Source organism: Leptodactylus fuscus, chromosome 8 (assembly GCF_031893055.1).
Source record: "Leptodactylus fuscus isolate aLepFus1 chromosome 8, aLepFus1.hap2, whole genome shotgun sequence".
Classification (NCBI taxonomy): domain Eukaryota; kingdom Metazoa; phylum Chordata; class Amphibia; order Anura; family Leptodactylidae; genus Leptodactylus; species Leptodactylus fuscus.
The window spans coordinates 13,531,487-13,556,516 of NC_134272.1; the positions used below are offsets into that span (position 1 = coordinate 13,531,487).

General features: G+C 43.7%; 1 protein-coding gene across 1 annotated transcript; it reads left to right on the forward strand.

Moving 5' to 3' along the window:
• CHTF18 (chromosome transmission fidelity factor 18) lies at window positions 1-24,847 on the forward strand. The gene is made up of 22 exons (XM_075285191.1): window positions 1-119; window positions 372-596; window positions 2,428-2,569; window positions 2,940-3,135; window positions 3,919-4,014; window positions 4,380-4,432; window positions 4,678-4,825; window positions 4,911-5,123; window positions 5,534-5,631; window positions 5,947-6,070; window positions 7,186-7,328; window positions 7,570-7,663; window positions 8,438-8,536; window positions 8,908-9,038; window positions 9,342-9,510; window positions 9,867-10,091; window positions 12,065-12,214; window positions 16,270-16,400; window positions 20,711-20,855; window positions 23,164-23,295; window positions 23,518-23,575; window positions 24,559-24,847. The coding sequence occupies exons 1-22, from the start codon at window positions 5-7 to the stop codon at window positions 24,690-24,692; spliced, it is 3,021 nt and encodes a 1,006-aa protein (XP_075141292.1). The 5' UTR covers window positions 1-4; the 3' UTR covers window positions 24,693-24,847.
• The last annotated feature ends 183 nt before the right edge of the window (window positions 24,848-25,030 follow it).

A 25,030-nucleotide genomic window follows, 5' to 3' on the forward strand; every position in this document is an offset into this window, starting at 1 on the left:
GTGGATGTTTGGCGGGAATGTCTGTGTGAGAGAGATGGACGAGTATGACCTGTACGGCATAGAGGATGACTATGAGGAGCAGTTCGCCTCAGAGCTGGAGGTGCTGGCCGAGCTGGAAGGTGAGCGGCCATGTCTGTGAGGAGAGGGAGAGGAATAAAGCTTGGTCACTGGCTTATGGAAAGTTCTGCAGTGTTCTCCTTGTGTTACATAGGTTTATACATTGTAGTAAACATTATGGAGCAGTGACAGGCAGCCAGTGGTTCTCCAGTATGCTGGGAGTTGTAGTTCACCACAGCCTGACCGTCACTGCTCTGAGGATTTTGCTTTCCTATGTCTTTGGGATCTGACACATTATTTTCTATCGCTGACAGATGACCTGCCTTCCCGCTTCGTGCCCAAAACATCCCAATTTCGTGAGAAGTTGTCATTTGAAGAGGCGATCACCTCTGCCGATCACGTAGAAGCCACCGACTGTGGTACCCAGAGCAGTAATGGCAGCCGGACCGCTGAGAAGTCTAAGAAGCGAAACTCGGCCTTCCTTCACCTGTCTGAGGAGGAGGATGATGTCTCGGCCAGCTTCTCCCAGCCCCCGCTCAGTACGTTATATGCAGGTCTACTTGTTTCTCTATAAGGAACGGTTCTGTAACTTTCTAATAGGGTATGGCAGGACTCCGCAACCTCCAGCTGTTGTGACTACAACTCCCAGCATGCCTACATACTCTCCTGGTCATGGAGCTCCCATGCAAGTAAATGGAGCATGCTGAGACTTGTAGTTTCACTGTAGCTGGAGTGCTGATCCCTAGACTAGGGAGTTTTATATCATCAGTTTAAAATTTTAGGATGGGTTCACACTACTGTCGGATGCCCGTTATGATCGTGTTTGTAAAAAAAAAAAAAAAAAAATTGGACACGATCATAACAGACACTCCGTCAGTCCGTTTTTATATTGTCGGGTTTTTTTGGTTCTACTTTCTGAGCATGCACAAAAAAATGTGCCATAATAATGGACACCAAAAAAAAAGGACACATGACGGATTTGGTGTGTAACGGACATTAATGGTCTCTAAGGGACACAAGATAAAATTCCATTGAAGTCAATGGAGGTTAACATATTTGTGAGGGTTCTGCTAGTGTCTGTTGCGAATTGCTTGTAACGGATACTACTGACAGTCACCAGCGGTAGCATGATCTACCCCTTAGTGACCTATGCCGTACATATACGCTGCATGTACGTTAGTCCTCGGCGGATTTATCACATCTTGTACATGAGTTTTGTGGCATACAAGACATGGAAAGTCATTTTTCACAAAAAAAAGTGACTTTTTATTATTTTACACCCCACACTATTTTCCATCAAACATAATCACCTACTTAGGAGGTGTTCACCGCTGGGGACCATCAGTAATGTCTGTTGTTATTGTCCGTTAGAAGATATTCGCAACAGACACTAGCGATCTGTCAAAAATCTGTTTAAAAATTCCATTGATTTCAGTGGGATTTTATCCTGTGTCCGTTTTACACCAAATCTGTTACATGTCCGTTTTTTCGTGGACAAAAAAAATCCTACTTGCAGGATTTTTGTGTCTGTAAAAAAAAAAAAAAAAAAAGCAGCAAGAAAACAAAAAAAACTTTCATAATGAAAGCCACGCATCTGTTATTTTCTAACATTAAGGTCTATGGGTAACGGATAACCATCAGTTACTGTCCATTATTATGTGTGCGCTTTATTTTTGCTCATGCTCAGAAGGCAGAAACAAAAATATGCCTTAAATGGATCAGGTAAAAAAACGGACACATTAACGTTAGTGGCCATTAATGTCTGTTATAAGTGTCCATTTTTTTTTTTTTTTTTTTTTTTTTAAACAGACTCCATCATAACTGAATCCAATGGTAATGTGATCCCTGTCTTAGGGAGCGCTCACACTACCATCGGTGTCCGACAGCTATTGTCTGATGCTAATGTCCGCACAAAATCTTGCGCGGACGTTAGCATCGGACACTAGCTGTGTCAATTACATTTTACATTGCTTTAAATGTACATTGGGTGCTTTCTTTTACAGTCCGTGGGTGTCTTTAAGTGTCCGTTCACAAAGATGTCCGATTTTTCAAGCGGACAGCAAAAACCTACATTGAAAAATCGGACATCTTTGTGAACGGACAGTTAAGGACAGGCACGGACTGTAAAAGAACGTACCTGATGTCCATTTAAATCAATGCAAAATGTCAAGGACACAGCTAGTGTCCGATGCTAACGTCCGCACAAGATTTTGCGCGGACATTAGCATCGGACACTAGCTGCCGGACACCGGCGGTAGTGTGAACGCTCCCTTAGTATATTAGAAGGTTGTGGAAATGTTACTATTTGTATAATGTTTATTTTTGTGAATTAGAAAGAAATATAATTTCCAATCTTTTTTTTTTCTATAGCTCCTAAAGCCAAGCGCCCCAAATTGGAGGCTGTTAAAAAACTGGACTTTGGAGCCTGTGATGGTTCTGTCCCCAGCCCGGTAATAAGTGATGACATCACTCCGCCACCGTCACCTGATCCCACACAGAAGAAAAAGGACAGGTATGTAATGTTTGTGGATTTTAAGGGGTATTTTATTCCAGTGGCAACTTATAGGTTTCCAGCTGTTACAGAGCTATGACTCCCAGCATGCTTTGACATTTGGTGGCTACCCATCCATGCTTGAAGTTGTAGTTTTGCAACCACTGAAATGTCTCAGGTCGCAGATCGCTGCTTTGTCCCAAAGGTTCCCATATTGTTTATTTAAAAGCAACTCATCCATACAGAGAGATTTATGGCTGTAATTTCTCATAGCTGTGTATATGGCCCGTGTATACAGTAATATATATGGGGAAGAAACATACAGCAGCTGTGCTTGGAGTCAGTGTTCTGAATTTAGACATTAGGTATTCCTATTGTATCCTCTTAACAGAAATCTGAACTTCCTAAGCTGCGATGCCCTTGAGGTCAGCGATATGGCACCTCTGCAAATGACCCCGACCGAAACCGAGCAGAAGCGTGTGTTGAAACGGCCGCCTGTACTGGAGGACTACATCAATGTGACTTCCAGTGATGGCAGTAGGGTTTACATGACCCTAAGAGATGATCAAGATGGGACAGGGGTTCAGGTGAGTTGTCCTACTATTAATATTAATAAACTTTATTCAAATTTTTCATTATTGACACTTCCCCTATCCACAGGAAAGGTGAGGTGTCTTATTGCTTGAGGTTTCATCTCTGGGGCCCCCAATGAACAAAAATACAGAGGTCCATAATTGCCCCATGTGAATAGTGTGGTGTCCATGCTCAGCTACCACTTTATTCACTTCTGTGGCACTTTAGGGGTCTCTGGCAGTCCCATACAAGTGAAAAGAGCCACTCCATTCACATGGGGCATCTGTTTGTTTTTTTAGGGTCACAGTGGTTGGGCTGTCAGCGATCAGTTAATCCCTTTCCTGTGGAAAGGGGGCTGTAGCCCCACGCTGCCGAAAAGCCACGGCAAAAAAAACCCAAAAGTGTTTTACAGTACCTGCAACGTGAATGAAATTATGACCAATCCCATCCACACATTTTTTTTTTTTTAAATTCAAAACATCCACACATTGCAGAAAAAAATTGCTGCGTAGTAGCTACCTATTTTAAAGAAAAACGCTCGCTTTTTTGAAAAACGCAGCGTGTCAGTAATATCACCGGAAACACTGCCATTTTCCCATAGGTTTAATTAGAGAAAAAAATTCAGCAGAAATGCTGCAGAAAAAAAGGGATAAATTACAGCTTTGTGTTTTTTTGCTGCATTTCGCTACATGGGGCCGTAGCCTAACAATGTAATTTCTAAGCAGCTGTTGGCAATGCAATGAGGTTGTGCGGAGTATTCAGATTTTTTATTTTGTGTACTTCCATTTTTCTTTCAGGATGCTAAGACCACAGGCCTAAGCTGGAGAGGGGACCAGCAGCTTCATCTTCTAGGAGTCCCCATTTCTTACCTTAAGGAACAAGTGGCTGATGAGGTAATAATAGTGTGAAGATGGGTGATAACTGGGCAGAATAGAATATTACATATTATCACGGCCAAATACAAATCCAGGATTGGGGAGCGTTGAGCAAGTTAGTAAATGCGGAAAACACAGGGTGTGATGAGAAGCTTGTTCACATTTCCCAGTCAAGAGAATTGTGAATGCAGCTCTGGAGTATATAACAGGGTATAATGATTGTAATGGTTAAAAGATAAGGAATTTGTACTGGTTGTTAATGGTACAACTTCATTCTCCCCTTCAAGTGACATAATATCTTCTGGACGATCCTTGTAAGATGTACGTAGCATATTCTATGGTTTTCAATTTTCATGTATTGATTTGGGACACTTTTGTTTCAGCGTCGAAGACAAGTATTAGAGGAATCGCAGCGCCTTACAGAGATGTTAAACAGGTAAGGAGCCTAAAGACCGTGGTCATAGACCAGCCATGTACCAGGTTTTACACATTGTAACTGTACAAGGGTATTCTGTGCCTGAGATATCGATGACCGATCCTTAGGGGTTTGATACATAAACGTCTCAAGACCTCCCATATAGTAGCTGCTTGTAAAGATCAGTTCTCCATAGGGCATATACGCTGCAATTGTCTTCATGAGATGCATATGAATACCTGAATACTTAAGGTTTTTCTATTCAGTCAAATGAAAGATTTTGAAGAGGTGGAAAATGAAAGTTTAGAGCTTGTCGCTGCTGAGGCAGAAGAAGAAGGTGATGATGCGTCCTCGCACAGTCTCTGGGTTGACAGATACACCCCAAAACATTACACGGAGCTGCTCAGTGACGATGTAAGCATTAAATCCCCATGTACTCCTATGCGGAATGATCCTGCCTGCATCCTAGTTATGGTCCACTCTTGCTTTCTTCACTCAGTATACGAACCGTTGCCTCTTGAAATGGTTGAAGTTATGGGACACTGTAGTGTTTGGTAAAGAAAAGACAGTGAAGAAGCCCAAAGCAATACCAGATCAGAGAGCGAACAACAAGTTCCAGAAGGAGTCGACCGGAAAATGGAAGAGCAAAGCCCAGATCACAGAGGAGATTCTGGATGCAGAACTGGATCAGTACAATAGACCCAAGAACAAGGTAGGTGAAGAACGGATCATTTATTGTGTCACAGGAACTCAACTATAAGATGCTGGAAATAAAACTGCCATCTGCTGTACGGTTTCATTGTCGTGCCATCCCTAAAAGTTCTAGAAATCATTAGATCAGTCTTTTTAGCATGCGGGTCCTCCTGGCTATCCTATTGTGCAGGGAACTGCAGTTGTCCCTATTATCTTGATTGGAGAAGTTCAGTAGTTTCCTTCGAAACTGGGTGCTCGGGATGCTGCTGTGCAGGAAAAAACTTTTTCAATTCCCCCACATTCCTCCTCAAGATTTCTGCTTATTGTCAGGGCTTGGAAATTGAGTTAAAGTGGGTTTAATATTTCAATATAAGCTTTAAAAATGTAAAAAAAATAAATAAAATTCTAACACTAATTTTCTAATTTTAGGTTGCTTTGCTCTGTGGTCCTCCTGGTCTGGGGAAAACTACACTGGCTCATGTAATAGCAAAACATGCTGGATACAATGTGGTGGAGATGAATGCTAGGTGAGTACATATATACACTCAGTGGCGTAACTAAAGTCAAAGTTTTGTCTGGGGGCCCCCTACACCCCTCCCTAGAGCGAATTCTTTATAGTGAAGGTTACGAGTGCTGCTGCAATATCTCAGATGCTCCAATAGCCGGAGCCCTTTACATTAACAATATGTGTGGTGGAATATATTATGGTACCCCTCCGGGCCCGGTTGCGGTCACACCCCCTACGACCGCTATAGTTACGCCTCTGTATATACTGGTATATGATCTTAAGGCAATGCTTGATACACATGAATTCCTACAACTTTCTGTATATAAAATTCTAGTGATGATCGCAGTCCAGAGGTTTTCAGAACTCGAATTGAAGCTGCAACACAAATGAAATCTGTGCTGGGGTTGGACGAGCGACCTAACTGTTTAGTAATTGATGAAATTGATGGAGCACCAACAGTAAGTTTTTAATGACGCCCTGAACGCTCCTATACAGTAACAGTGATTTTATTCATAAAGTTACACGAGGCCTAACAACATAATGCAGAATTCTAAGGAAAGTTTCTTGGATACTATTATTTCATGAGGAATGACAGACCTGTCAGGAGCAGCTTTTTTTATGTAATTAAAGTTATCTCTCTCATAAAAATGGCTGGTGCACTACATAAGCTCTTCTATCTCGTCACCCCCTCTACTTCATAGATTGTAAACGCTTGTCATTTATCTCTCTATATTGTGTCACACACATTGTGTACATAGCACTATGATCTGTAAAGTGCTGCACGATATCTTACCTTTCATGTCCTCTAAGATAAGGCAGTCTTATATACTGTTGTAAAACTGACCATGCAATGAATTTGGGTATTTGTCCCCCCTCTCCCCAGTTCCAGAGGTACGGGTGCTGCTAATTTTGGCTACCAATATCACTGCACGGTCAGCGGGGCCGGACTCATAACTCTGTAATCTCTGGGCAGTGAGGAACACTCCCCCTCCCCCCTCCTCTTTCACAATACAAGGCTATAGAAGTATACCGTAAGGGAAGTGTTCCCCAGTGCCCATTAATGATGCCTGGGTGTGAGGCCGGCGTCTGACACTACAGCGATATAGGTGGCTGAACCCAATGGCACCAATATCTCTGGAACTGTGGCAGATCTTGTCAAAAGTGACAGCGTGCTGAATTCAGCCTACATTGTCAGCTTTGTATGTTCTATAACGTTCCCAATCTTAGAGGACATAAAAGTTCCTCTTTAAATAGATCTATGGAGTCCATCTAGATCGTTAAAGCGATTAATACCACTAACGGCTTCACATTGAATAAAATACACATCTACATGCGGATAAGCCCCCTTGAATTTGTGGTCGCCCCCTGGAGTTTGTGTTGTTTTCGCAGCAATACCTAACCAGCATTCACTGTTACACAGACCCTTATACTACTCATCTTTAATGTTGATACTGGTAAGCTGTGACGTCTCTGGTGCGCGTCCTGTATCTGCTTCTTGACTGACTGCTCTGCAAGAGAAACATGTCTGAGCTGGACTTGGTGGTTACCTAACGCTGTTCTCTCTGCTCTCCAGGTCTCTATCAATATGCTGCTAAGTTTAGTTAACCGGAAGGACGGCAAAGATGAAGGTGGGACGGCTGAGACAGCTGGACTGAAGAAGAAAAAGAAAGACGGGGGTCTACTGCTCCGACCTATCATCTGTATTTGCAATGACCAGTTAGTATCCTATAAAACAAGTTAGCATTCTTTGGCGCTCCCGCTGTTGTGAAACTACAAGTGTCAGCAAGCTCTGCTCACTTCTGTAGAAGTTTCATTGACAGATTGACAGATGAGCAAGTGTGCATGCTGGGAGTTATGACAATGACTCAGTATGTTAGCTTGTGGTCTTGGTAAGGCATTTTGTAGTGACCCATTGTCTGATTCGGTAACTATCTGTGACATCTTCTCTTTCGTGTAGGTATGTGCCATCTCTGCGGCAGCTCAGGCAGCAAGCATTCATGTTGAATTTCCCTCAGACGTTGCCCTCTAGGCTGGTACAGAGGTTGTATGAGGTTGGTAACTACAAGTTACTTTTAGAAATCCAGCGATGTGCAGCAGCAATGCCCAGGTTGCTCAATGTCATGGTGCAGGCATTTTTTTTATTGAAGTGGTTTGGTGTAGGTGTTAAAGTGAACCTCCAATTATATAGTGAGACGCCCTAAAGTTCTTCTTCAAAATGGCTTTCATTACAATTGATGCTTTTCTCTAAATAGCAGCATAGCATGCGGTGTGGTAGCTCTGGACTGCTCTTGTCCTATATAGGAACCGGCACCGTAGGATTACATTACACCTTACGGTCATGGCTTCCATATTGGAGTAGTTACTTTCTCACACAGAAGTGAGACAGTTTAATCCAAATTGCAGAAGGTTAATAATAAGTGACTGTGGGGGTCCTGCAACGGGAACCCCTATGGATGAGTTAGTTGAAGAGGCTGCAAGGTTCGGGTGAGTGCTGCAGCCCCTTCCCTGAATACTGAGCCCAGGGCTGTAAATATTGTAGGGACTGTGCTTGGCATTGCAGTTCGGCCATGAAGGATTGAGCTGCTGCTGTAGCATGTGACCGGTGAACACCAAAGCCTCTTCAACCATCTGATCGGTACGGGTCCTGAGTGTTCGATCCCCACCAATCACATACTGATGACCCATCCTAATGTATATGGTGTTTGTCATTTAGGGGTAATATTGTACTTTATAATGGTGCTTCTTTTTTCCCTGTATTATGAATCATGCCTGCAGTCTCCTTTACTAATGGATTTTGTTTTTTACACCATGGTTTGGTTTTGCAGATCGCTCTGAAGCAGAGCATGAAAGCCGACACCGGGGCACTGATGGCGTTGTGTGAGAAAACGGAGAACGATATAAGGTCTTGTCTTAATACGCTGCAGGTACGTTTGCAACCTGACACTCCCCTTTATGAGAAGTTATTGAAAGTATCTCTAGCTAGAATCGAGGGCCCGTGTTCTCTGAGGGTTTCCAGTGATTGGACCCCTTCAGTCACATTTTATGTCATGTCTACATCATGTCAGCATCATAATATAAATCCGCTTATGACAAGTGCTGTATTGTATGCCATTTTATTGGGGTTTAGCGCCCCCCAGCAGCATTTGCAATGTATGGGATAACTATCTCTTTGCAATATGGAACTTTTGAGATTGCGAGTCCAAACGTACAAGGTCATTGTGTGTATGACCCGGGGCTGGGAAATTGTAGGCACCGTGTCACTACAAGCCGTATCTGAACCTTTTTTTATTTTCAGTTCCTACATGGTAGAGGGAAGAAAGAGCTGAACATGCGCACAGTCCAGACAATGAAGATTGGGCTAAAGGATCAAAACAAGGGCTTATTCGCTGTATGGCAGGAAATCTTCCAGCTCCCAAAAGCTCAGAGGTATAGTCTGGAAGAGCGGGTGACTGTCGCCTACCATGCCGCTGTACCCGCTGTTCTATTGAATTTGACCATATTGTGGCTCCTTGCACAGCCTGGTGGCCAAGACTGCCGCTGTATAGTGGAAACTTATATGGCTCATCCATGCTCAAGAAGTGATGGGGCATCCCAGACGTCAAACCCTCTCTTGTCATAAAGTGATAGCATACTTAACCATATTCCATCACTTTGTAACATAGCAGTAACCCTTTAGGGGTAGTGTTCAAGGATCAAAAGTTACTGATGCAGTTTTTTTTCTGTCTCAAGAAAGCGCATCGGTCAAGATGTTACTACCCCGGATCTTCAGCTGCTGCTTAGAAATGACAACGATCCCCTCAATGTGTTGGGCAGAACTCCATTGAGTGCTTTGGCCCAGAGATTCCACCATATATTGCACCTGACTATGGCTACGGGGGAGTATGAGAAGCTGACATTGGTGAGTGGAGCATTAAGGGGGATTTTATGACTGGGCGCTGCAGATCACACGGTCAATTGTAGGGTTTGATCTCCTTTAGGTTGGAGTTACACCGTGAATTTGGACAACCAAGGATTGCAGGGTTTCCCTGCATTTTCTTCAATAATATTAGTCACATTGTGACACTGATAGCTGATCTTTTTGAAACTAGTCACAACACACTATGGGTCGCAATGCAACTCCATTCCATAACATCAGTGAAGGAGTTGCAGGACAACAAGGCGATCTTTTTTTTTTTTTTTTTTTTTTTTTTTTTTTTCTCTTTGTACCCTACAGCTTTGTCAAATTTCTTTCTAACCCCGAGTTCCTCTCCATAGGGATTATACGACAACTTCCTAAACATGAAGGTGAAGGAGTCCAATTTCAGCACAGTAGTTTCAGCTCTGGATTGGTTGGGATTTACCGACATTGTGAATACAACCATAATGCATGGACAGAACTTCCAGCTCATGAGATACCTGCCTTTCCTCCCGGTCGCCTTCCATCTCTTCTTTGCAGCTTCAAATATCCCGCGAATTGCTTATCCCAATAGCCACTATGAGGTATGGCCAAAAGTTTCATTCAAAGGGGTTTTCTGGAACTTGCGTATTGATGACCTATCCTTTACATGGAGGTCATCAGTACATGATCGGTGGTGGTCTGACACTCTGGACCCCCCAACAAATCAGCTGTTTATAGAGGCTGTGAATCTTTTGAGTGCTGAAGACTGTCCTGTGCCTGTAATATCACATTCATCGGTCACATGGTACAGCAACAGCTCAGTCCCTTTCAAGTGAATGGGGTTTGAGCTGCAATTTTTTTTTTTTTTGGCTGCATTACTCCCACTGGCCTACAGGTGGGGCTGAATTACCACATATCTATGGAAATATGAAGACACTAGCTGGTACCCGCGACTTCGTCTGCGGTGATTGTAGCAGTGGGTATATACAGGCGCGGGTAAGGTTTTCGTACTGTGTATAAGGTATGGGATATGAAATGTAAGTTTGTATCTTGTTTTTGCTGTAATTCAGAGAATACGTGAGACTTGTGTGTTGCAGTTACTTTGTATTTGAGCTGCTATATATACGGTGTTGTGAGAAACTTTACATAGTGACTTTGGGACAGAAGTATTTGAAGTTAACCCTTTCCCGCCGATGGCATTTTTTGATTTTCGTTTTTGACTCCCCTCCTTCTAAACCCCATAACTTTTTTATTTCTCCACTCCCAGAGTCATATGAGGTCTTAATTTTTGCGGGACAAATTTTTCTTCATGATGCCGCCATTATTTATTCTATATAATGTACTGGGAAGCAGGGAAAAAATTCTGAATGGGGTGGATTTGACAAAAAAATGCATTTCTGTGACATTCTTACGGGCTTTGGTTTTACAGCGTTCACTGTGCAACCAAAATGACATGTCCCCTGTATTCTGTGTTTCATTACGATTCCGGGGATACCAAATTTATATGGTTTTATTTACATTTTGACCCCTTAAAAAAATCCAAAACTGTGTTAAAACATTTTTTTTGAAAAGTCGTCATATTCCGACAGCCGTAACTTTTTTATACGTCCGTGTACGGGGATGTATAGGGCGTCTTTTTTTGTGGGATCGGGTGTACTTTGTAGTTCTACCGTTTTCGGGAAATGTTATTGCTTTGATCACTTTTTATTCAAATTTTTATCAGAATCAAAAGAGTGAAAAAACGGCGGTTTGGCACTTTTGACCATTTTTCCTGCTACGGCGTTTACCGAACAGGAAAAATATTTGTATAGCTTTGTAGAGCGGGCGATTTCGGACGTGGGGATACCTAACATGTATGTGTTTCACAGTTTTTAACTACTTTTATATGTGTTCTAAGGAACGGGGGGGTGATTTGAATTTTTAATCCTTTTTATTTGTTTTTATATTTTTTTTACTTTTTTTTTAAACTTTTTTTTTTTGCATTTATTAGACTTCCTAGGGGTATTGACATGGGTGGGCGGTGTCGCGGATTGTCAGAGCGGTGGGGGTCGGCAAACATGGCTGCTCCGGAGCGTTATAGAGAACCTCCTGGAGTATCATTAAGGGGAGGGGCAAAGTGGTAAAGTATATGTGTATGAGATTGTGTGGGGTTAGGGGCGAGGCTGCAGAGGGCAATAGGAATTTTGTGGCTTGCTATGGTCCAAAGTGTGTGAGATTGCAGAGATGGTGGTGTGAGTTTGGGTTTTGTGGGGGTCCTGGCACAAACGTATGTGCGCTATTGTGACGAAAAGTAGCCTATTGCGCAATCGGGTGTATTAACTATATTTGTGGAAACTTTCAGCCAAATTGGTCGAGCGGGTTTTGCGTGATTGAGGAACAAACATCCAAACATCCAAACTCACAAACTTTCACATTTATAACCTTAATAGGATTTAGTAGGACGTTTGATTGCCTATATCTCTGCAGTTTCCTAGGATGTATAGGGCCCGTATTTCCTGCTGATTTGAAAGGATTTGCTTTTTCATGTGATAAAATAGGGAAATGTTACAAAAAGTGTTTTATGTTTTACACCCAGGCCCAATCCAAACTGAACCAGATGCAGAATCTTCTAAGCACCATGGTATCTGAAATCGCTCCTGCCATCCGCTCACGTGTAGGACCCCAGTCTTTGGTTCTGGACGCTCTGTGTCTCCTGCTTGATGTCATCTCTCCAAAGCTGCGGCCAGTGAGTACAAAGTTCTTCACCTTTCCCATTCAGGGCAGTGTTTTGTCTCCAGCAGGTTTCTGGGGCAAATTCCACACCAAGGAGGGTACGATTGAATTCTCTAAATATTGTTCATGTAAGATGTGGGACATGTTTGCAGAAATTCTCCAAAAAATAAATACATTTTTGGAGGGCAGATGTTCTATCTTAACATTGCCTAACAGAGGATGTTCGGTGTTGTTTTCCACTAGAAAGCAGACAGTGTGCTGAATTCAGTGCACTGTCAGCTTTCCTGGTATGCACCCGGGTGCTGGAGGTATTGATCTGCACTGATATCCCTCCACTGTCAGAAGGGCGGACCGTACTGTCTAGTATCATCGCTGGGCCTTGAGGAACACCCCCCTCCTCTCCACAGTACTCTTCCATAGCCTTGTACTGTTAGAAGGGAGTAATATAGCACTGAAGGCGGTATATAATACGGCACATCTGTGAGGACGTGAAGCATAACTGTGCAATGGATGCAGGTCCCATCTTTTTTAGGCGTACCTTGAATTCCCCCTCCCCACCATCTTGCACTGTTGAGAATGGTGAGATGACGCATGTGCATGACTCTCTCCATTCAGGTCTACAGTGGTGCCAAAAATAGTCAAGGCTGAGCCTGTATGAAAGGAGAATATCCCTTTAACAACCGCCATATAGCGTTTTTCCCGTAACTATTCAGTCAGCAAGTTCTTCAGAAAGAAATGCCGCCGTTCTGTGCAATTCTGATGCCTAGAATAGATCATGTGATCCCCGAGGTAGTGGGCACAGGTATATGACAGAGAGAGGCGACTCTCAATGTTAACCCATTCGTGTCCCACAATGGCAGTTGAGGGGCCTAACGTAATTATCTGCCTTTTAGACCATGCCCGAGGCATTATAGAGTCTCCAAAATGGTTAAATTAAAAAACACAACTCCTCAAGCAGAAAACAAGCCCTGTATGGCCACCGGGACAGAACGAAAGAAAAATCTTTGCAATGGGGCAATATATATAAATATAATATAAATTATTTTATTCTAAATATAAAAATATAAAATATTTTTATGGGGCAATATAAAAAAAATAGTGAAAATTGCTGAACCAAGATGATGAATATATTGGGCTCTAATGGAGTATTGATAGATTTGTGATGATCTATCCAGGGCAAAATAAGAAGCAAACCCTGTGTAGTCTGCCTGTACAGGGGCCCTAAAGATCATTTAATACCTCCTGGGTTCTGCGCCAACTCCACGTGCCTTTGTCTGCACAATGTGTATTGTGTTGTACTGTATCAGGGCTGCTGCAGACACTATATGGTAGCCGCCTGCTCAGCCATTCATACAATGGAGCGTCTTCCTGTATTCGGGGGGGGGGGGGGGGGGGGGGTCTTGTCTTCAGACGCTGTGTCCTGAGTCCTCCCCTTTTTTGTGCTAGGATTGGGCATGGGGTCTAAAGGACCCTGCGTGTGTATAATGCGCACACACACACACACACACACACACACACACACACACATATACACACACACACAGTGTGTATATGCACGTGCAATCTTTCCATGTTCCCCTGTGTCAGTGTTTGCCCCGCTCACTACATTGTGCGGCTTCTGCTCCTTTTTTCTTCCTGCTTTGCTGTGTCTGTCTATCCTGACAGCCTCCTCCATGTTGTCTTGACTGTGGAGGTGTCAGACAAGGTCGCCGTCTCCCCCTGGGTCTGAGGTTATTTTCTTTTTCCTTCTTTTTATAGACCCGTAAGCCCCAGGCTCATATCCTTTTAATTTAATTGTGATTGAAGTGAACAAAAAGCAATTTAATCTGTGTCTCCGGGTGAGCCAAGGGCCGAGGCAATTAGACCGAAAACTCATATTTTTAGGCTTAAAGTAGCCGACCCTTTTATTCCGTCCTGAGCATCCGCCTCACTTATCGCTTGTGTTGACTTTACTCATCTTGGCTCTTCTGTACCTGGAAAATAAAACACTATAAAAATGCAGAAAGATAATTAATATGTCCTTACATGTTTGATCCTTGGCATAGTTCATCAATATCAGATCAGTCTGACAATCCGGCACCTCTGCTGATCAGCTTTATTGAACACCACACAGTACCATATATGGTATAGTAGATGTGCCTGTTATTGCAGCTCGGTCTCAGTCATTCAAAGGGGACTGTGCTGCACGCAGGCCATGTGACTCAGAAATATGACATCACTGACCTGTGCAGTGTCTTCAAAGAGCTGATCAGCAGGGTGCCATTGAGCTGATGTTTATTGATCAGTGGAAAACTCTTTTAAAATGTGTAATATTAATGACCTAGAAGGCCATCAATATTAGATTTGCAAGGGTCTGATCCAAGACCCCCTCAGATCAGCTGCTACAGGACAGGCATGGAGCTGTGCAGCTCACTCGCTGTACAGTGTGTAGCAGCGGCTTTAGGTTCTGCAGCGCTACGATATTGAAGTCTATGGAGCAGCCCTGCAGTTCCTAAAGCTGTCACTACGGTTTGCAAGGCAAACATACATTACTGAGAGCTGCTGATCTGTGGAGATCCCCAGTGTTGGACCCCTGCAGATCTAATATTGATGATACCGTTCTATAACTCTGATGCACAGTGTCTGATAAGCTGACGCCTAGTGATGTGATAGTGGATGTGACAGTAGAGCGAGCACTGCTGTCTTGTCCTGCAGCCTATGACACTTCTAACCTCGGCCCTATACCTCCCCGGCCCTATACCTCCCCGGCCCTATACCTCCCCGGCCCTATACCTCCCCGGCCCTATACCTCCCCGGCCCTATACCTCCCCGGCCCTATACCTCCCCGGCCCTATACCTCCCCGGCCCTATACCTCCCCGGCCCTATACCTCCCCGGCCCTATACCTCCCCGGCCCTATACCTCCCCGGCCCTATACCTCCCCGGCCCTATACCTCCCCGGCCCTATACCTCCCCGGCCCTATACCTCCCCGCGCACACGCCCTGCCTGCCAGGATCAATATGTTTCCTTTAAGAAAAAAATGTTAGCAGCCCATCTGTGATCGATGTTTGGAAGCCGCTCCTGTGTCTGCTCACTTTCCTGGATGAATAATTGATGGCCTATAAGTGTTTGTAAACAGGAAATCTATATAACCCCCCCCCCCCTTCCCGCTTCTATCCAACTGGACGCTCAGACCCCAGCATTGCCCCATCCCATCATCCTGTATTCACTTCTGTCCTATATTCCAAACTAGGACTTTATTAATTCATGATGTCTGATGTAGTGGATCAGTAGACTGCCCCCTTGTGGTTACTTGGGGTTGAAATTGGGCTCGGCGTTATATTGTATCTTGAAAAGCTATATAACTTTTATTATACAGTAAAACTGGAGGGGCCAAAAATCCCCTCAATAATTTGCCCTGGGACTTGGATAGTCCCATGATGAAGAGTCATAGTCCAGTGAGGGGCTTCCAGGTCAGGGGAGGAGTTTATGATGCCAACAATGATGTCATGATGTTCCTTCATGTTCTCCAGGACTCTGATATTGGGCGCCACTTCCTCTCCTCAGGCCAATGACATCAAGCGATTGTTCACATGACCAAGAATAGGGGCTCAGATGCAGTACCAAGCACAGCCTCCATGCAATGTACGGCGCTGTGCTTGGTAAGTAGTGAAGCCACTGCAGCAATCGGTATCCTTATCCTGACCAATCACTAGGATGGCTCCAGCATGGAGACCGAACAAATAGGAGATCAGTCGCTTCATATTGATCTTGCTGGTCAATAAAGTAGTTGTCTATTAACAGGAACCCGAGCAAACAGCTGATTGGCCGGAAGTTGTTCCTATTTTTCTGTTTCTTGCTGGTTTTCCCTGCAGTGGCCACTACTGGGTAAATTTGGTATTACATGTTGGCAGGCAGTGATGCTGTATGTCAGTGTCTCTTTATAGAGATGAGCCCCCAAAATTCAACCCTTAAACAGCGGTGGAGCTGTTTGTGAAGACAGGGTATGGAGAAGAGATTGTCTCATTGGTCGGCCATGTCCTGGTTCTGTTACCTGTATAGTGATGTGCGCGGCCGTTCTTTCCACAGGTGAATACTCAGCTGTACAGCACGAAGGAGAAGCAGCAGCTCGCTGACCTGATCAACACCATGCTCGCCTATAACCTGACCTACCACCAGGAGCGCACCATGGAAGGCCAGTACGTCTACAAGCTAGACCCGTGAGTATCTCCATTGTCTTCTTCCTGCTGGGATCCTGCCTTGTCCTCTGGCACCGACCCGATCAATAACGTATTTGTTGAGCGATCAAATAAGACACTTAATGATTTTCCGTTCCAGTCTTTTACTCCGCTCAGTCCAATACCTGACTGTACTGAAATGTGCGGCGCCCTGTGCTGTTCGAGGCACAAATAGTCAAATTAAAGTGATATTCTTATTCATTTTAGTTATGTATATAAATTTGTGCAGCTCTATTCTGCAACCCGTGGAACTACAACTCCCAGCATACCCTGACAGCCAAAGGTGGAACATCAGGTGGAATCCTATAGTGATACTCTGATAGTGTGGGGGAAATCCCATGGAGCATATCGGGCCATCTCCTCAGGGGTGGGTCTACTGTTTCCTTGGGGGTGGAGTCAAAATGGTCACTAGGTTATACCACATAAGCCATGTTTACGATAACAAAGTCTGATGGTTCCCATATCTAATTTTCCAGCAACTTGATGTTTCTTGGTGGTGGTGGTGATATGAAGGAGGGGTGTCGGAAGGGGTGCATTTGTTTTTTTTAAATACTCAAAAATAAAACCCTGTGCCTTTTAAGACTGTATTTTCTAATGTAAACAAATTCCCACACTTGTATAATGTATGTTTGTTTTACTGATGTAATTACTGCAGCGTCAATTATGTCATTATTGTAATTGGTGTTTGTGTATTCCGGGCTGTATACAGAACACAGGAGATGGCGGTGATGTGTAACCCGAGATGTAGAATATACGGAAATAGAAAACATCTAAGCAATTGTGCAAGCAGTACATTTACTTAGGATAGATCAACTGTGTCAGATCAGTAGGAGCGCAACGTCTGTGCAGCTGTGGAGGAGTATAACATGGAATAAGTAATGTATGTACACAGTGACTGCACCCGCAGAATAGTGAGTGCAGCTCTGGAGTATAATACAGGATATGTAATGTAATGTATGTACACAGTGACTGTACCAGCAGAATAGTGAGCACAGCTCTGGAGTATAATACAGGATAAGTAATGTAATGTATATACACAGTGACTGTACCAGCAGAATAGTGAGCGCAGCTCTGGAGTATAATACAGGATAAGTAATGTAATGTATGTACACAGTGACTGCACCAGCAGAATAGTGAGCGCAGCTCTGGTGTATAATACAGGATAAGTAATGTAATGTATGTACACAGTGACTGCACCAGCAGAATAGTGAGCGCAGCTCTGGAGTATAATACAGGATAAGTAATGTAATGTATGTACACAGTGACTGCACCAGCAGAATAGTGAGCGCAGCTCTGGAGTATAATACAGGATAAGTAATGTAATGTATGTACACAGTGACTGTACCAGCAGAATAGTGAGCGCAGCTCTGGAGTATAATACAGGATAAGTAATGTAATGTATGTACACAGTGAGTGCACCAGCAGAATAGTGAGCGCAGCTCTGGAGTATAATACAGGATAAGTAATGTATGTACACAGTGACTGCACCCGCAGAATAGTGAGTGCAGCTCTGGAGTATAATACAGGATATGTAATGTAATGTATGTACACAGTGACTGTACCAGCAGAATAGTGAGCGCTGCTCTGGAGTATAATACAGGATATGTAATGTATGTATACAGTGACTGTACCAGCAGAATAGTGAGCGCAGCTCTGGAGTATAATACAGGATAAGTAATGTAATGTATGTACACAGTGACTGTACCAGCAGAATAGTGAGCGCAGCTCTGGAGTATAATACAGGATAAGTAATGTATGTACACAGTGACTGTACCAGCAGAATAGTGAGCGCAGCTCTGGATTATAATACAGGATAAGTAATGTAATGTGTGTACACAGTGACTGCACCAGCAGAATAGTGAGCGCAGCTCTGGAGTATAATACAGGATAAGTAATGTATGTACACAGTGACTGTACCAGCAGAATAGTGAGCGTAGCTCTGGAGTATAATACAGGATAAGTAATGTAATGTATGTACACAGTGACTGCACCAGCAGAATAGTGAGCGCAGCTCTGGAGTATAATACAGGATAAGTAATGTATGTACACAGTGACTGTACCAGCAGAATAATGAGCGTAGCTCTGGAGTATAATACAGGATAAGTAATGTAATGTATGTACACAGTGACTGTACCAGCAGAATAGTGAGCGCAGCTCTGGAGTATAATACAGGATAAGTAATGTAATGTATGTACACAGTGACTGCACCAGCAGAATAGTGAGCGCAGCTCTGGAGTATAATACAGGATAAGTAATGTAATGTATGTACACAGTGACTGCACCAGCAGAATAGTGAGCGCAGCTCTGGAGTATAATACAGGATAAGTAATGTAATGTATGTACACAGTGACTGTACCAGCAGAATAGTGAGCGCAGCTCTGGAGTATAATACAGGATAAGTAATGTAATGTATGTACACTGACTGTACCAGCAGAATAGTGAGCGCAGCTCTGGAGTATAATACAGGATAAGTAATGTAATGTATGTACACAGTGACTGTACCAGCAGAATAGTGAGCGCAGCTCTGGAGTCTAATACAGGATAAGTAATGTAATGTATGTACACTGACTGTACCAGCAGAATAGTGAGCGCAGCTCTGGAGTATAATACAGGATAAGTAATGTAATGTATGTACACAGTGACTGTACCAGCAGAATAGTGAGCGCAGCTCTGGAGTCTAATACAGGATAAGTAATGTAATGTATGTACACAGTGACTGTACCAGCAGAATAGTGAGCGCAGCTCTGGAGTATAATACAGGATAAGTAATGTAATGTATGCACACAGTGACTGCACCAGCAGAATAGTGAACGCAGCTCTGGAGTATAATACAGGATAAGTAATGTAATGTATGTACACTGACTGTACCAGCAGAATAGTGAGCGCAGCTCTGGAGTATAATACAGGATAAGTAATGTAATGTATGTACACAGTGACTGTACCAGCAGAATAGTGAGCGCAGCTCTGGAGTCTAATACAGGATAAGTAATGTAATGTATGTACACAGTGACTGTGCCAGCAGAATAGTGAGCGCAGCTCTGGAGTATAATACAGGATAAGTAATGTAATGTATGTACACAGTGACTGTACCAGCAGAACAGTGAGCGCAGCTCTGGAGTATAATACAGGATAAGTAATGTAATGTATGTACACAGTGACTGTACCAGCAGAATAGTGAGCGCAGCTCTGGAGTATAATACAGGATAAGTAATGTAATGTACGTACACAGTGACTGTACCAGCAGAATAGTGAGCGCAGCTCTGGAGTATAATACAGGATCAGTACAATGCCTTTTCCTCTAAACTCATTGGCCATATTTCTGAGACATGACAGTCTATTACTTTGGTCTGTTTTTGGGGCAGTGACCTCCTATAGGGTTGCCATTACATCTTCTTCCAGGATTGTCAGTGTTACATGGTGACCGGTCAGATGTTTCTCTGCAGCTCTATGGTGTTCACTCTGTCAGGAGATTCAGGCTCATCATGGGGACTTTGCTTTCCTATAGTTTTCATTGGAGAGAATTCATCTTTGAGCTGTAAATTCTCTGTGACAGGGATTTGAGATTTTCAGATTAGACATTTGACCATTTTTCCATAATCTGCCAGTGAAGCGTCTCTTTCCCCATTTGTGCGGTTACCTCACTGCCTGGCATTGGCTGGTGCAGGGAGAGGTGCGGAGCTGTCACTAATCCTCTGCCGGTTACATAATCTCCCGGGTGACTTCTCCTGGAGACCAGATTACACGGCGCTCTTTTCTGTTTCTCTGGTTATCAGCGTGTGTCGGGTATTACATTAGCGGCACATTTGTCTGCAGCAGATGGCCCTCATCTCTGAACTACAAGCTTTCCTCTGTCATTTAACCTATCATGTAACATTGTGTAATCTTCACTCCAGGAGATATGTAGCAGAGCTCAACCTGTTATGTAATGCTTTGTGGACATACATGATGAGTTGTGCTTAGTGCCAAACCACACACTCCGCTCTGCTACATCTGTTTATATTATGTATGTATTACACAAACCTTTACTTTACTGCCCTATAGTCGTAGTCTCACAGATGTAAAACTTTCCGATATCGCTCAAGACAAAGGGGCAGTCTGCTTTTCTTCCACAAATAGCGCCACCCTTGTCCACTGGCTATGTGTGGTATTGCTGTTCTGCGCCTTTGATATAAACGAGGCTGAGTTGTAGTACCTGACACAACCTTTAGAGTGGCGATATTCCTGGTAGAAAAGCAGATGGCATTTTCTTAAGTCTGACTGTCCCTTTAATTGTGACATATTGTATTTTGCAGAAACGTGGAGGATGTTTGCAGGTTTCCAGAACTTCCAGCCAGGAAGCCGCTCACGTACCAGGCCAAGCAGCTTATTGCTCGTGAGATTGAACTGGAGAAAATGAGACGATCGGAAGCTTTTCAACAGGCGAGGAATATGGGAAAGGTGAGAGTCACAGACTGAATGAATAAGACTACATTGTCAAGTCTCAAGTGGGATTCATCGGCCCTTTTGTTTTAATCAATATGATCAAAGATAAGAAATAGCCCCAGGAGGAGCAAAGCAGCATATCACTATTGATGGGAAAAATAAACATGAGCAGTGACCAAAATCCACTGAGCAAGCTTTAGTCTGGTCCTGTGTTACATCTTGTATTATACTCCAGAGCTGCGCTCACTATTCTGCTGGTACAGTCACTGTGTACATACATTACATTACTTATCGTGTATGATACTCCAGAGCTGCGCTCACTATACTGCTGGCGCAGTCACTGTGTACATACATTACATTACTTATCCTGTATTATACTCCAGAGCTGCACTCACTATTCTGCTGGCGCAGTCACTGTGTACATACATTACATTACTTGTCCTGTATTATACTCCAGAGCTGCGCTCACTATTCTGCTGGCGCAGTCACTGTGTACATACATTACATTACTTGTCCTGTATTATACTCCAGAGCTGCGCTCACTATTCTGCTGGTGCAGTCACTATGTACATACATTACATTACTTATCCTGTATTATACTCCAGAGCTGCGCTCACTATTCTGCTATGTACACACATAACATTTCCGGTGACTTGTTGTCGGTGCTTATTCCCTTGCTGATATTTCTGCTCCTCTTCCTCCTGTACATGATGCTTCAGCCTCCTCTGGGGCACGCACACACTCCTGGGGGGGGGTATTTATATACATATATGCTGACATACTAGGTCCAATTACCCCGTCAGTGTATTAATGGAAATCTTGACGCACTTCATCATTGAGAATCTTCCTGCAGATGTTGCTCTGAGATTCCTTCGAGCACATTACCTCGGTATTGCTTGGCTGCAGAGCTCACAATCTAGCCATGGTGCTGTTGTAGGCTGCAGGGCTCACATAATACCGCACTGGTCCAATTTGCATGTTCTTTGGCACGGAGGCAGATAAGTATATGCCTGACACCGTTTATCTCCCAGAGAATCTCATCTGTATATACCTTAGCGACTCAGCACACATCTGTAGGGACAGACAATAATTCTCTTCTGTATATGGCCATCTCTGCTTTTAAGATCTTCCAGATTTGTCTTGCACTGTCCCTAGTGGTTATTGCTGGTACAGTCGCCTATCGTGTTAGCATTTCTGGTGACGTTGGTAACTTTCCCCTCTCGTTACTTGTTATGTTAGCAGATTGAGTCCTTGGTTACCTTGTAGCCATCATTATTCTTATAATTATCCCTGTGACTTAACAAAGCTCCCTGAAGACGCAGAGTGGTGTAACATGCCGCCCCATAAGACTGTCTGTTTACATTGTATCCCAGATACCATCGGCAGTGAAAGACGCAAGTGGTGGGTGGGGGAAGGGGATCATAGTCATTCTCATTAGGTTCATCAACATCTTGTACAAAGTCCTGAACTGCGGAGGCTGATGAAATCGCTGGAAGAGTTAGGTGATCTCCTGACAGGAAAGAGCAGAATCTGCAGAAAGTCATGATAGATTTATTCTATAAAAGTCCAGCTCAGAGACTTGGATGTGGTCATTGCAAACTGGCCCAACTTGTGTTGTGATAATGCCTGCCTGTACTGACTAGGGGTACACTAGAGAAGAATCTAAATGGAACAAGCTCTACATATTCAGTTCTATCTGGCTTCTTCTCTATTGCACCTTTATAGCGCTTGTTCTGTTCAGATTCTTCTCTAATGCACTTGGTTGTTTGCCTTGCTCTATAGTGCGCCTCTTCTGTCCTAGCTTCTTCTCTAGTGCGCCTGTTATGCCCTGGCTCCTTCTTCTCTAGATGCGACTGTTCTGTCATGGCTTTCTTCTCTAGTGTGCCTGTTTTTCCTCCGGCTTCTTCTCTAGTGTGCCTATTTTTCCATCCAGCTTCTTCTATAGTGCACCTGTTTTTCCCCTGCTTCTTCCTCTCTAGTGTGCCTGTTACGTCCTGACTCCTTCTTTAATGCGTCTGTTCCATCATGGCTTTCTCCTCTAGTGCACCCATTTTGTCCTGACTGCTTTTTCTCTAGTGCGCCTGTTATATTCCAGCTTCTTCTCTAGTGCACTCCTGAACAGTACACACAGGACAAGTGCTACTACAGAGCAGAGGTGTTGTATTTGGGTTGGCAGCTCTCGTACTCATTGTATAATGACTGCCTTATAACAGAAAAACGGTAAGAACAAATCTCAGACGGCTGCAGGTAATGGAAGGTGTCTGTTCTGTCATGGTCTTGGTTTAGGTCCCATCACTGACTCTATTCTATATGATTCTTCTAGCAGGAGAACACCAAAAATACAGAAGAGAAACCCGGTGCAGAGTCTGCGGTAAAACCGGCTGCCAAACCTGCAACACTAAATCATGAACAGCGGCTGGAGAACATCATGAAGAAGGCGACGTTTGAGGAGAGGGTAAGAGAGGCGTAGACTACAGACCCAGGGCAATGTGTACTGAATGGAGGGACTCAACCTACCCCAAAAAAATGATTACTGAGTTATGTCCTGTACAGATTCTGGGGTGGGGGAGGACCACTGCTGCCTGCCACATGCAAGATGCTATAGGGTGGTGGGGTGTCACTAGTTGTACAATAACTCCGTGCTACATCTTCATGTTGTATTTTTTCTTTATTACAGCCGGAGAGAGATTTCTTTGGGCGCCAAATTGTAAAGAAGGTGATAAGTACAGCTACAGGTAATACTCATCCCCTAAACTGCAGGACTGGAGTGACAAGACCCCTGCATGCCCCTTTAACAGCATAGAATCCCTTTACTGCTATTCCGGGCAGTACTGATCTCTGTTTGCTGTCAGTGAATGGGAACATTGTGGTTCGCTGAGTGCTGCTTTTTGGATGCCATCTCTCCAGAGGAGAATTGCAGGGTACATCTGTGTCCACCAAGGGTGCAGTTGCAAAAAGGGTTAAACGACCCCCGTTTTCAAAGATGGTGGTGGGGCTCGGGCCGTGACCAATCAGCAGTTTATCCTCTATTCTGTACATACAGGGTAAACACTTTTCATGGCTCCTCCAGTTGATTTATGAGGGTTACTAGCCGCCATTTTCCCCGGCACTCACCATAATTCTTAGCCGGCGATCTATCAAACTTTTATGATGAGGCCCATAAAGTGCCTGAAGTGATCAGCGAGGAGATATCCACAGAGATGTCTTCTGACTACTTAGATCTTCAGGCGTGTACATATTTTATACTCATTGATCTGGCATCTGATATATTATTGAGCGCAGCTGCCTCTTCATACAGCGACCCCCTCCCCCGGTGCATTATATATAAGGAGAGGTGACGTAGATGGAGGCTTAGGCCGCTTCGGCCATTTTGCGCTTTCTTTGAATTATTGATAATTTTTTTTTCATCTGCCTCCAAATCTGTTCAGTCCAGTCTGGATGCTAGTCAACACGGTTGCCTTTTGGTAGCTGTGACCCAACTTTTCCAGAGTCGTGAATGGCAAATCTTCTCTATTCTTTCCATCTCAGACAGCAAAAGATCTATCTATAACCTCCTGAATTCTGAAAATGTTGAATCGTATGCTGAATTGATGAGAATGACGCCTGTAGTATCCGATCACATTGTTGTGTTGTCAGTCCAGGAGATCTCAGCAGGGTGTTGTCGATATTCGGCCTCCTGCTGTTTAGTCTTTGTCTAATCTGTCTTCACTTTCCACAGCGAGCGCCAACCAAGAAGATTGTGTAGAAAAGAAGATCGGGACGGCGGTGGGAAACAGCCATGTGTGGTTCCGATTTAATGAAGGCGTTTCCAATGCTGTGAGGCGGAACGTGTACATCAAGGATCTGTTATGATGATGGGCAAAGTGTAAATGGAGGGACTTTATCCAGAGCGTCCCCGGTCAGTGACTTTATGCTGTGTTGTGCAGTCAGATGCCCGCTGGATCCTGGAGGACGGAACTATTCATTGTCTATAGTTTTTCTGACTTGTTCATATTGTTTATATATTTCTAAGGTTTCTACAGATACGTGCGTTTTCTATTAAAGTAAGAAGTTTCGATGTATGTTATATTATTACTGCGTGTAAAAGAAGAAAACCTGAATCTCTGCAACTCGTATAAAGAAACATCAGGGAAGGGTGGTTATAATACTGCTCCCTATGTACAAGAATATAACTACTATAATACTGCTCC

Bases quoted from the DNA above. Each gene is read 5' to 3' on its own strand.
- CHTF18 (XM_075285191.1), top strand. From the start codon at position 5: ATGTTTGGCGGGAATGTCTGTGTGAGAGAGATGGACGAGTATGACCTG. The intron at 120-371 runs GTGAGCGGCCAT...TATCGCTGACAG, and splicing joins GGTGCTGGCCGAGCTGGAAG to ATGACCTGCCTTCCCGCTTC. The intron at 5,632-5,946 runs GTGAGTACATAT...ATAAAATTCTAG, and splicing joins GTGGTGGAGATGAATGCTAG to TGATGATCGCAGTCCAGAGG.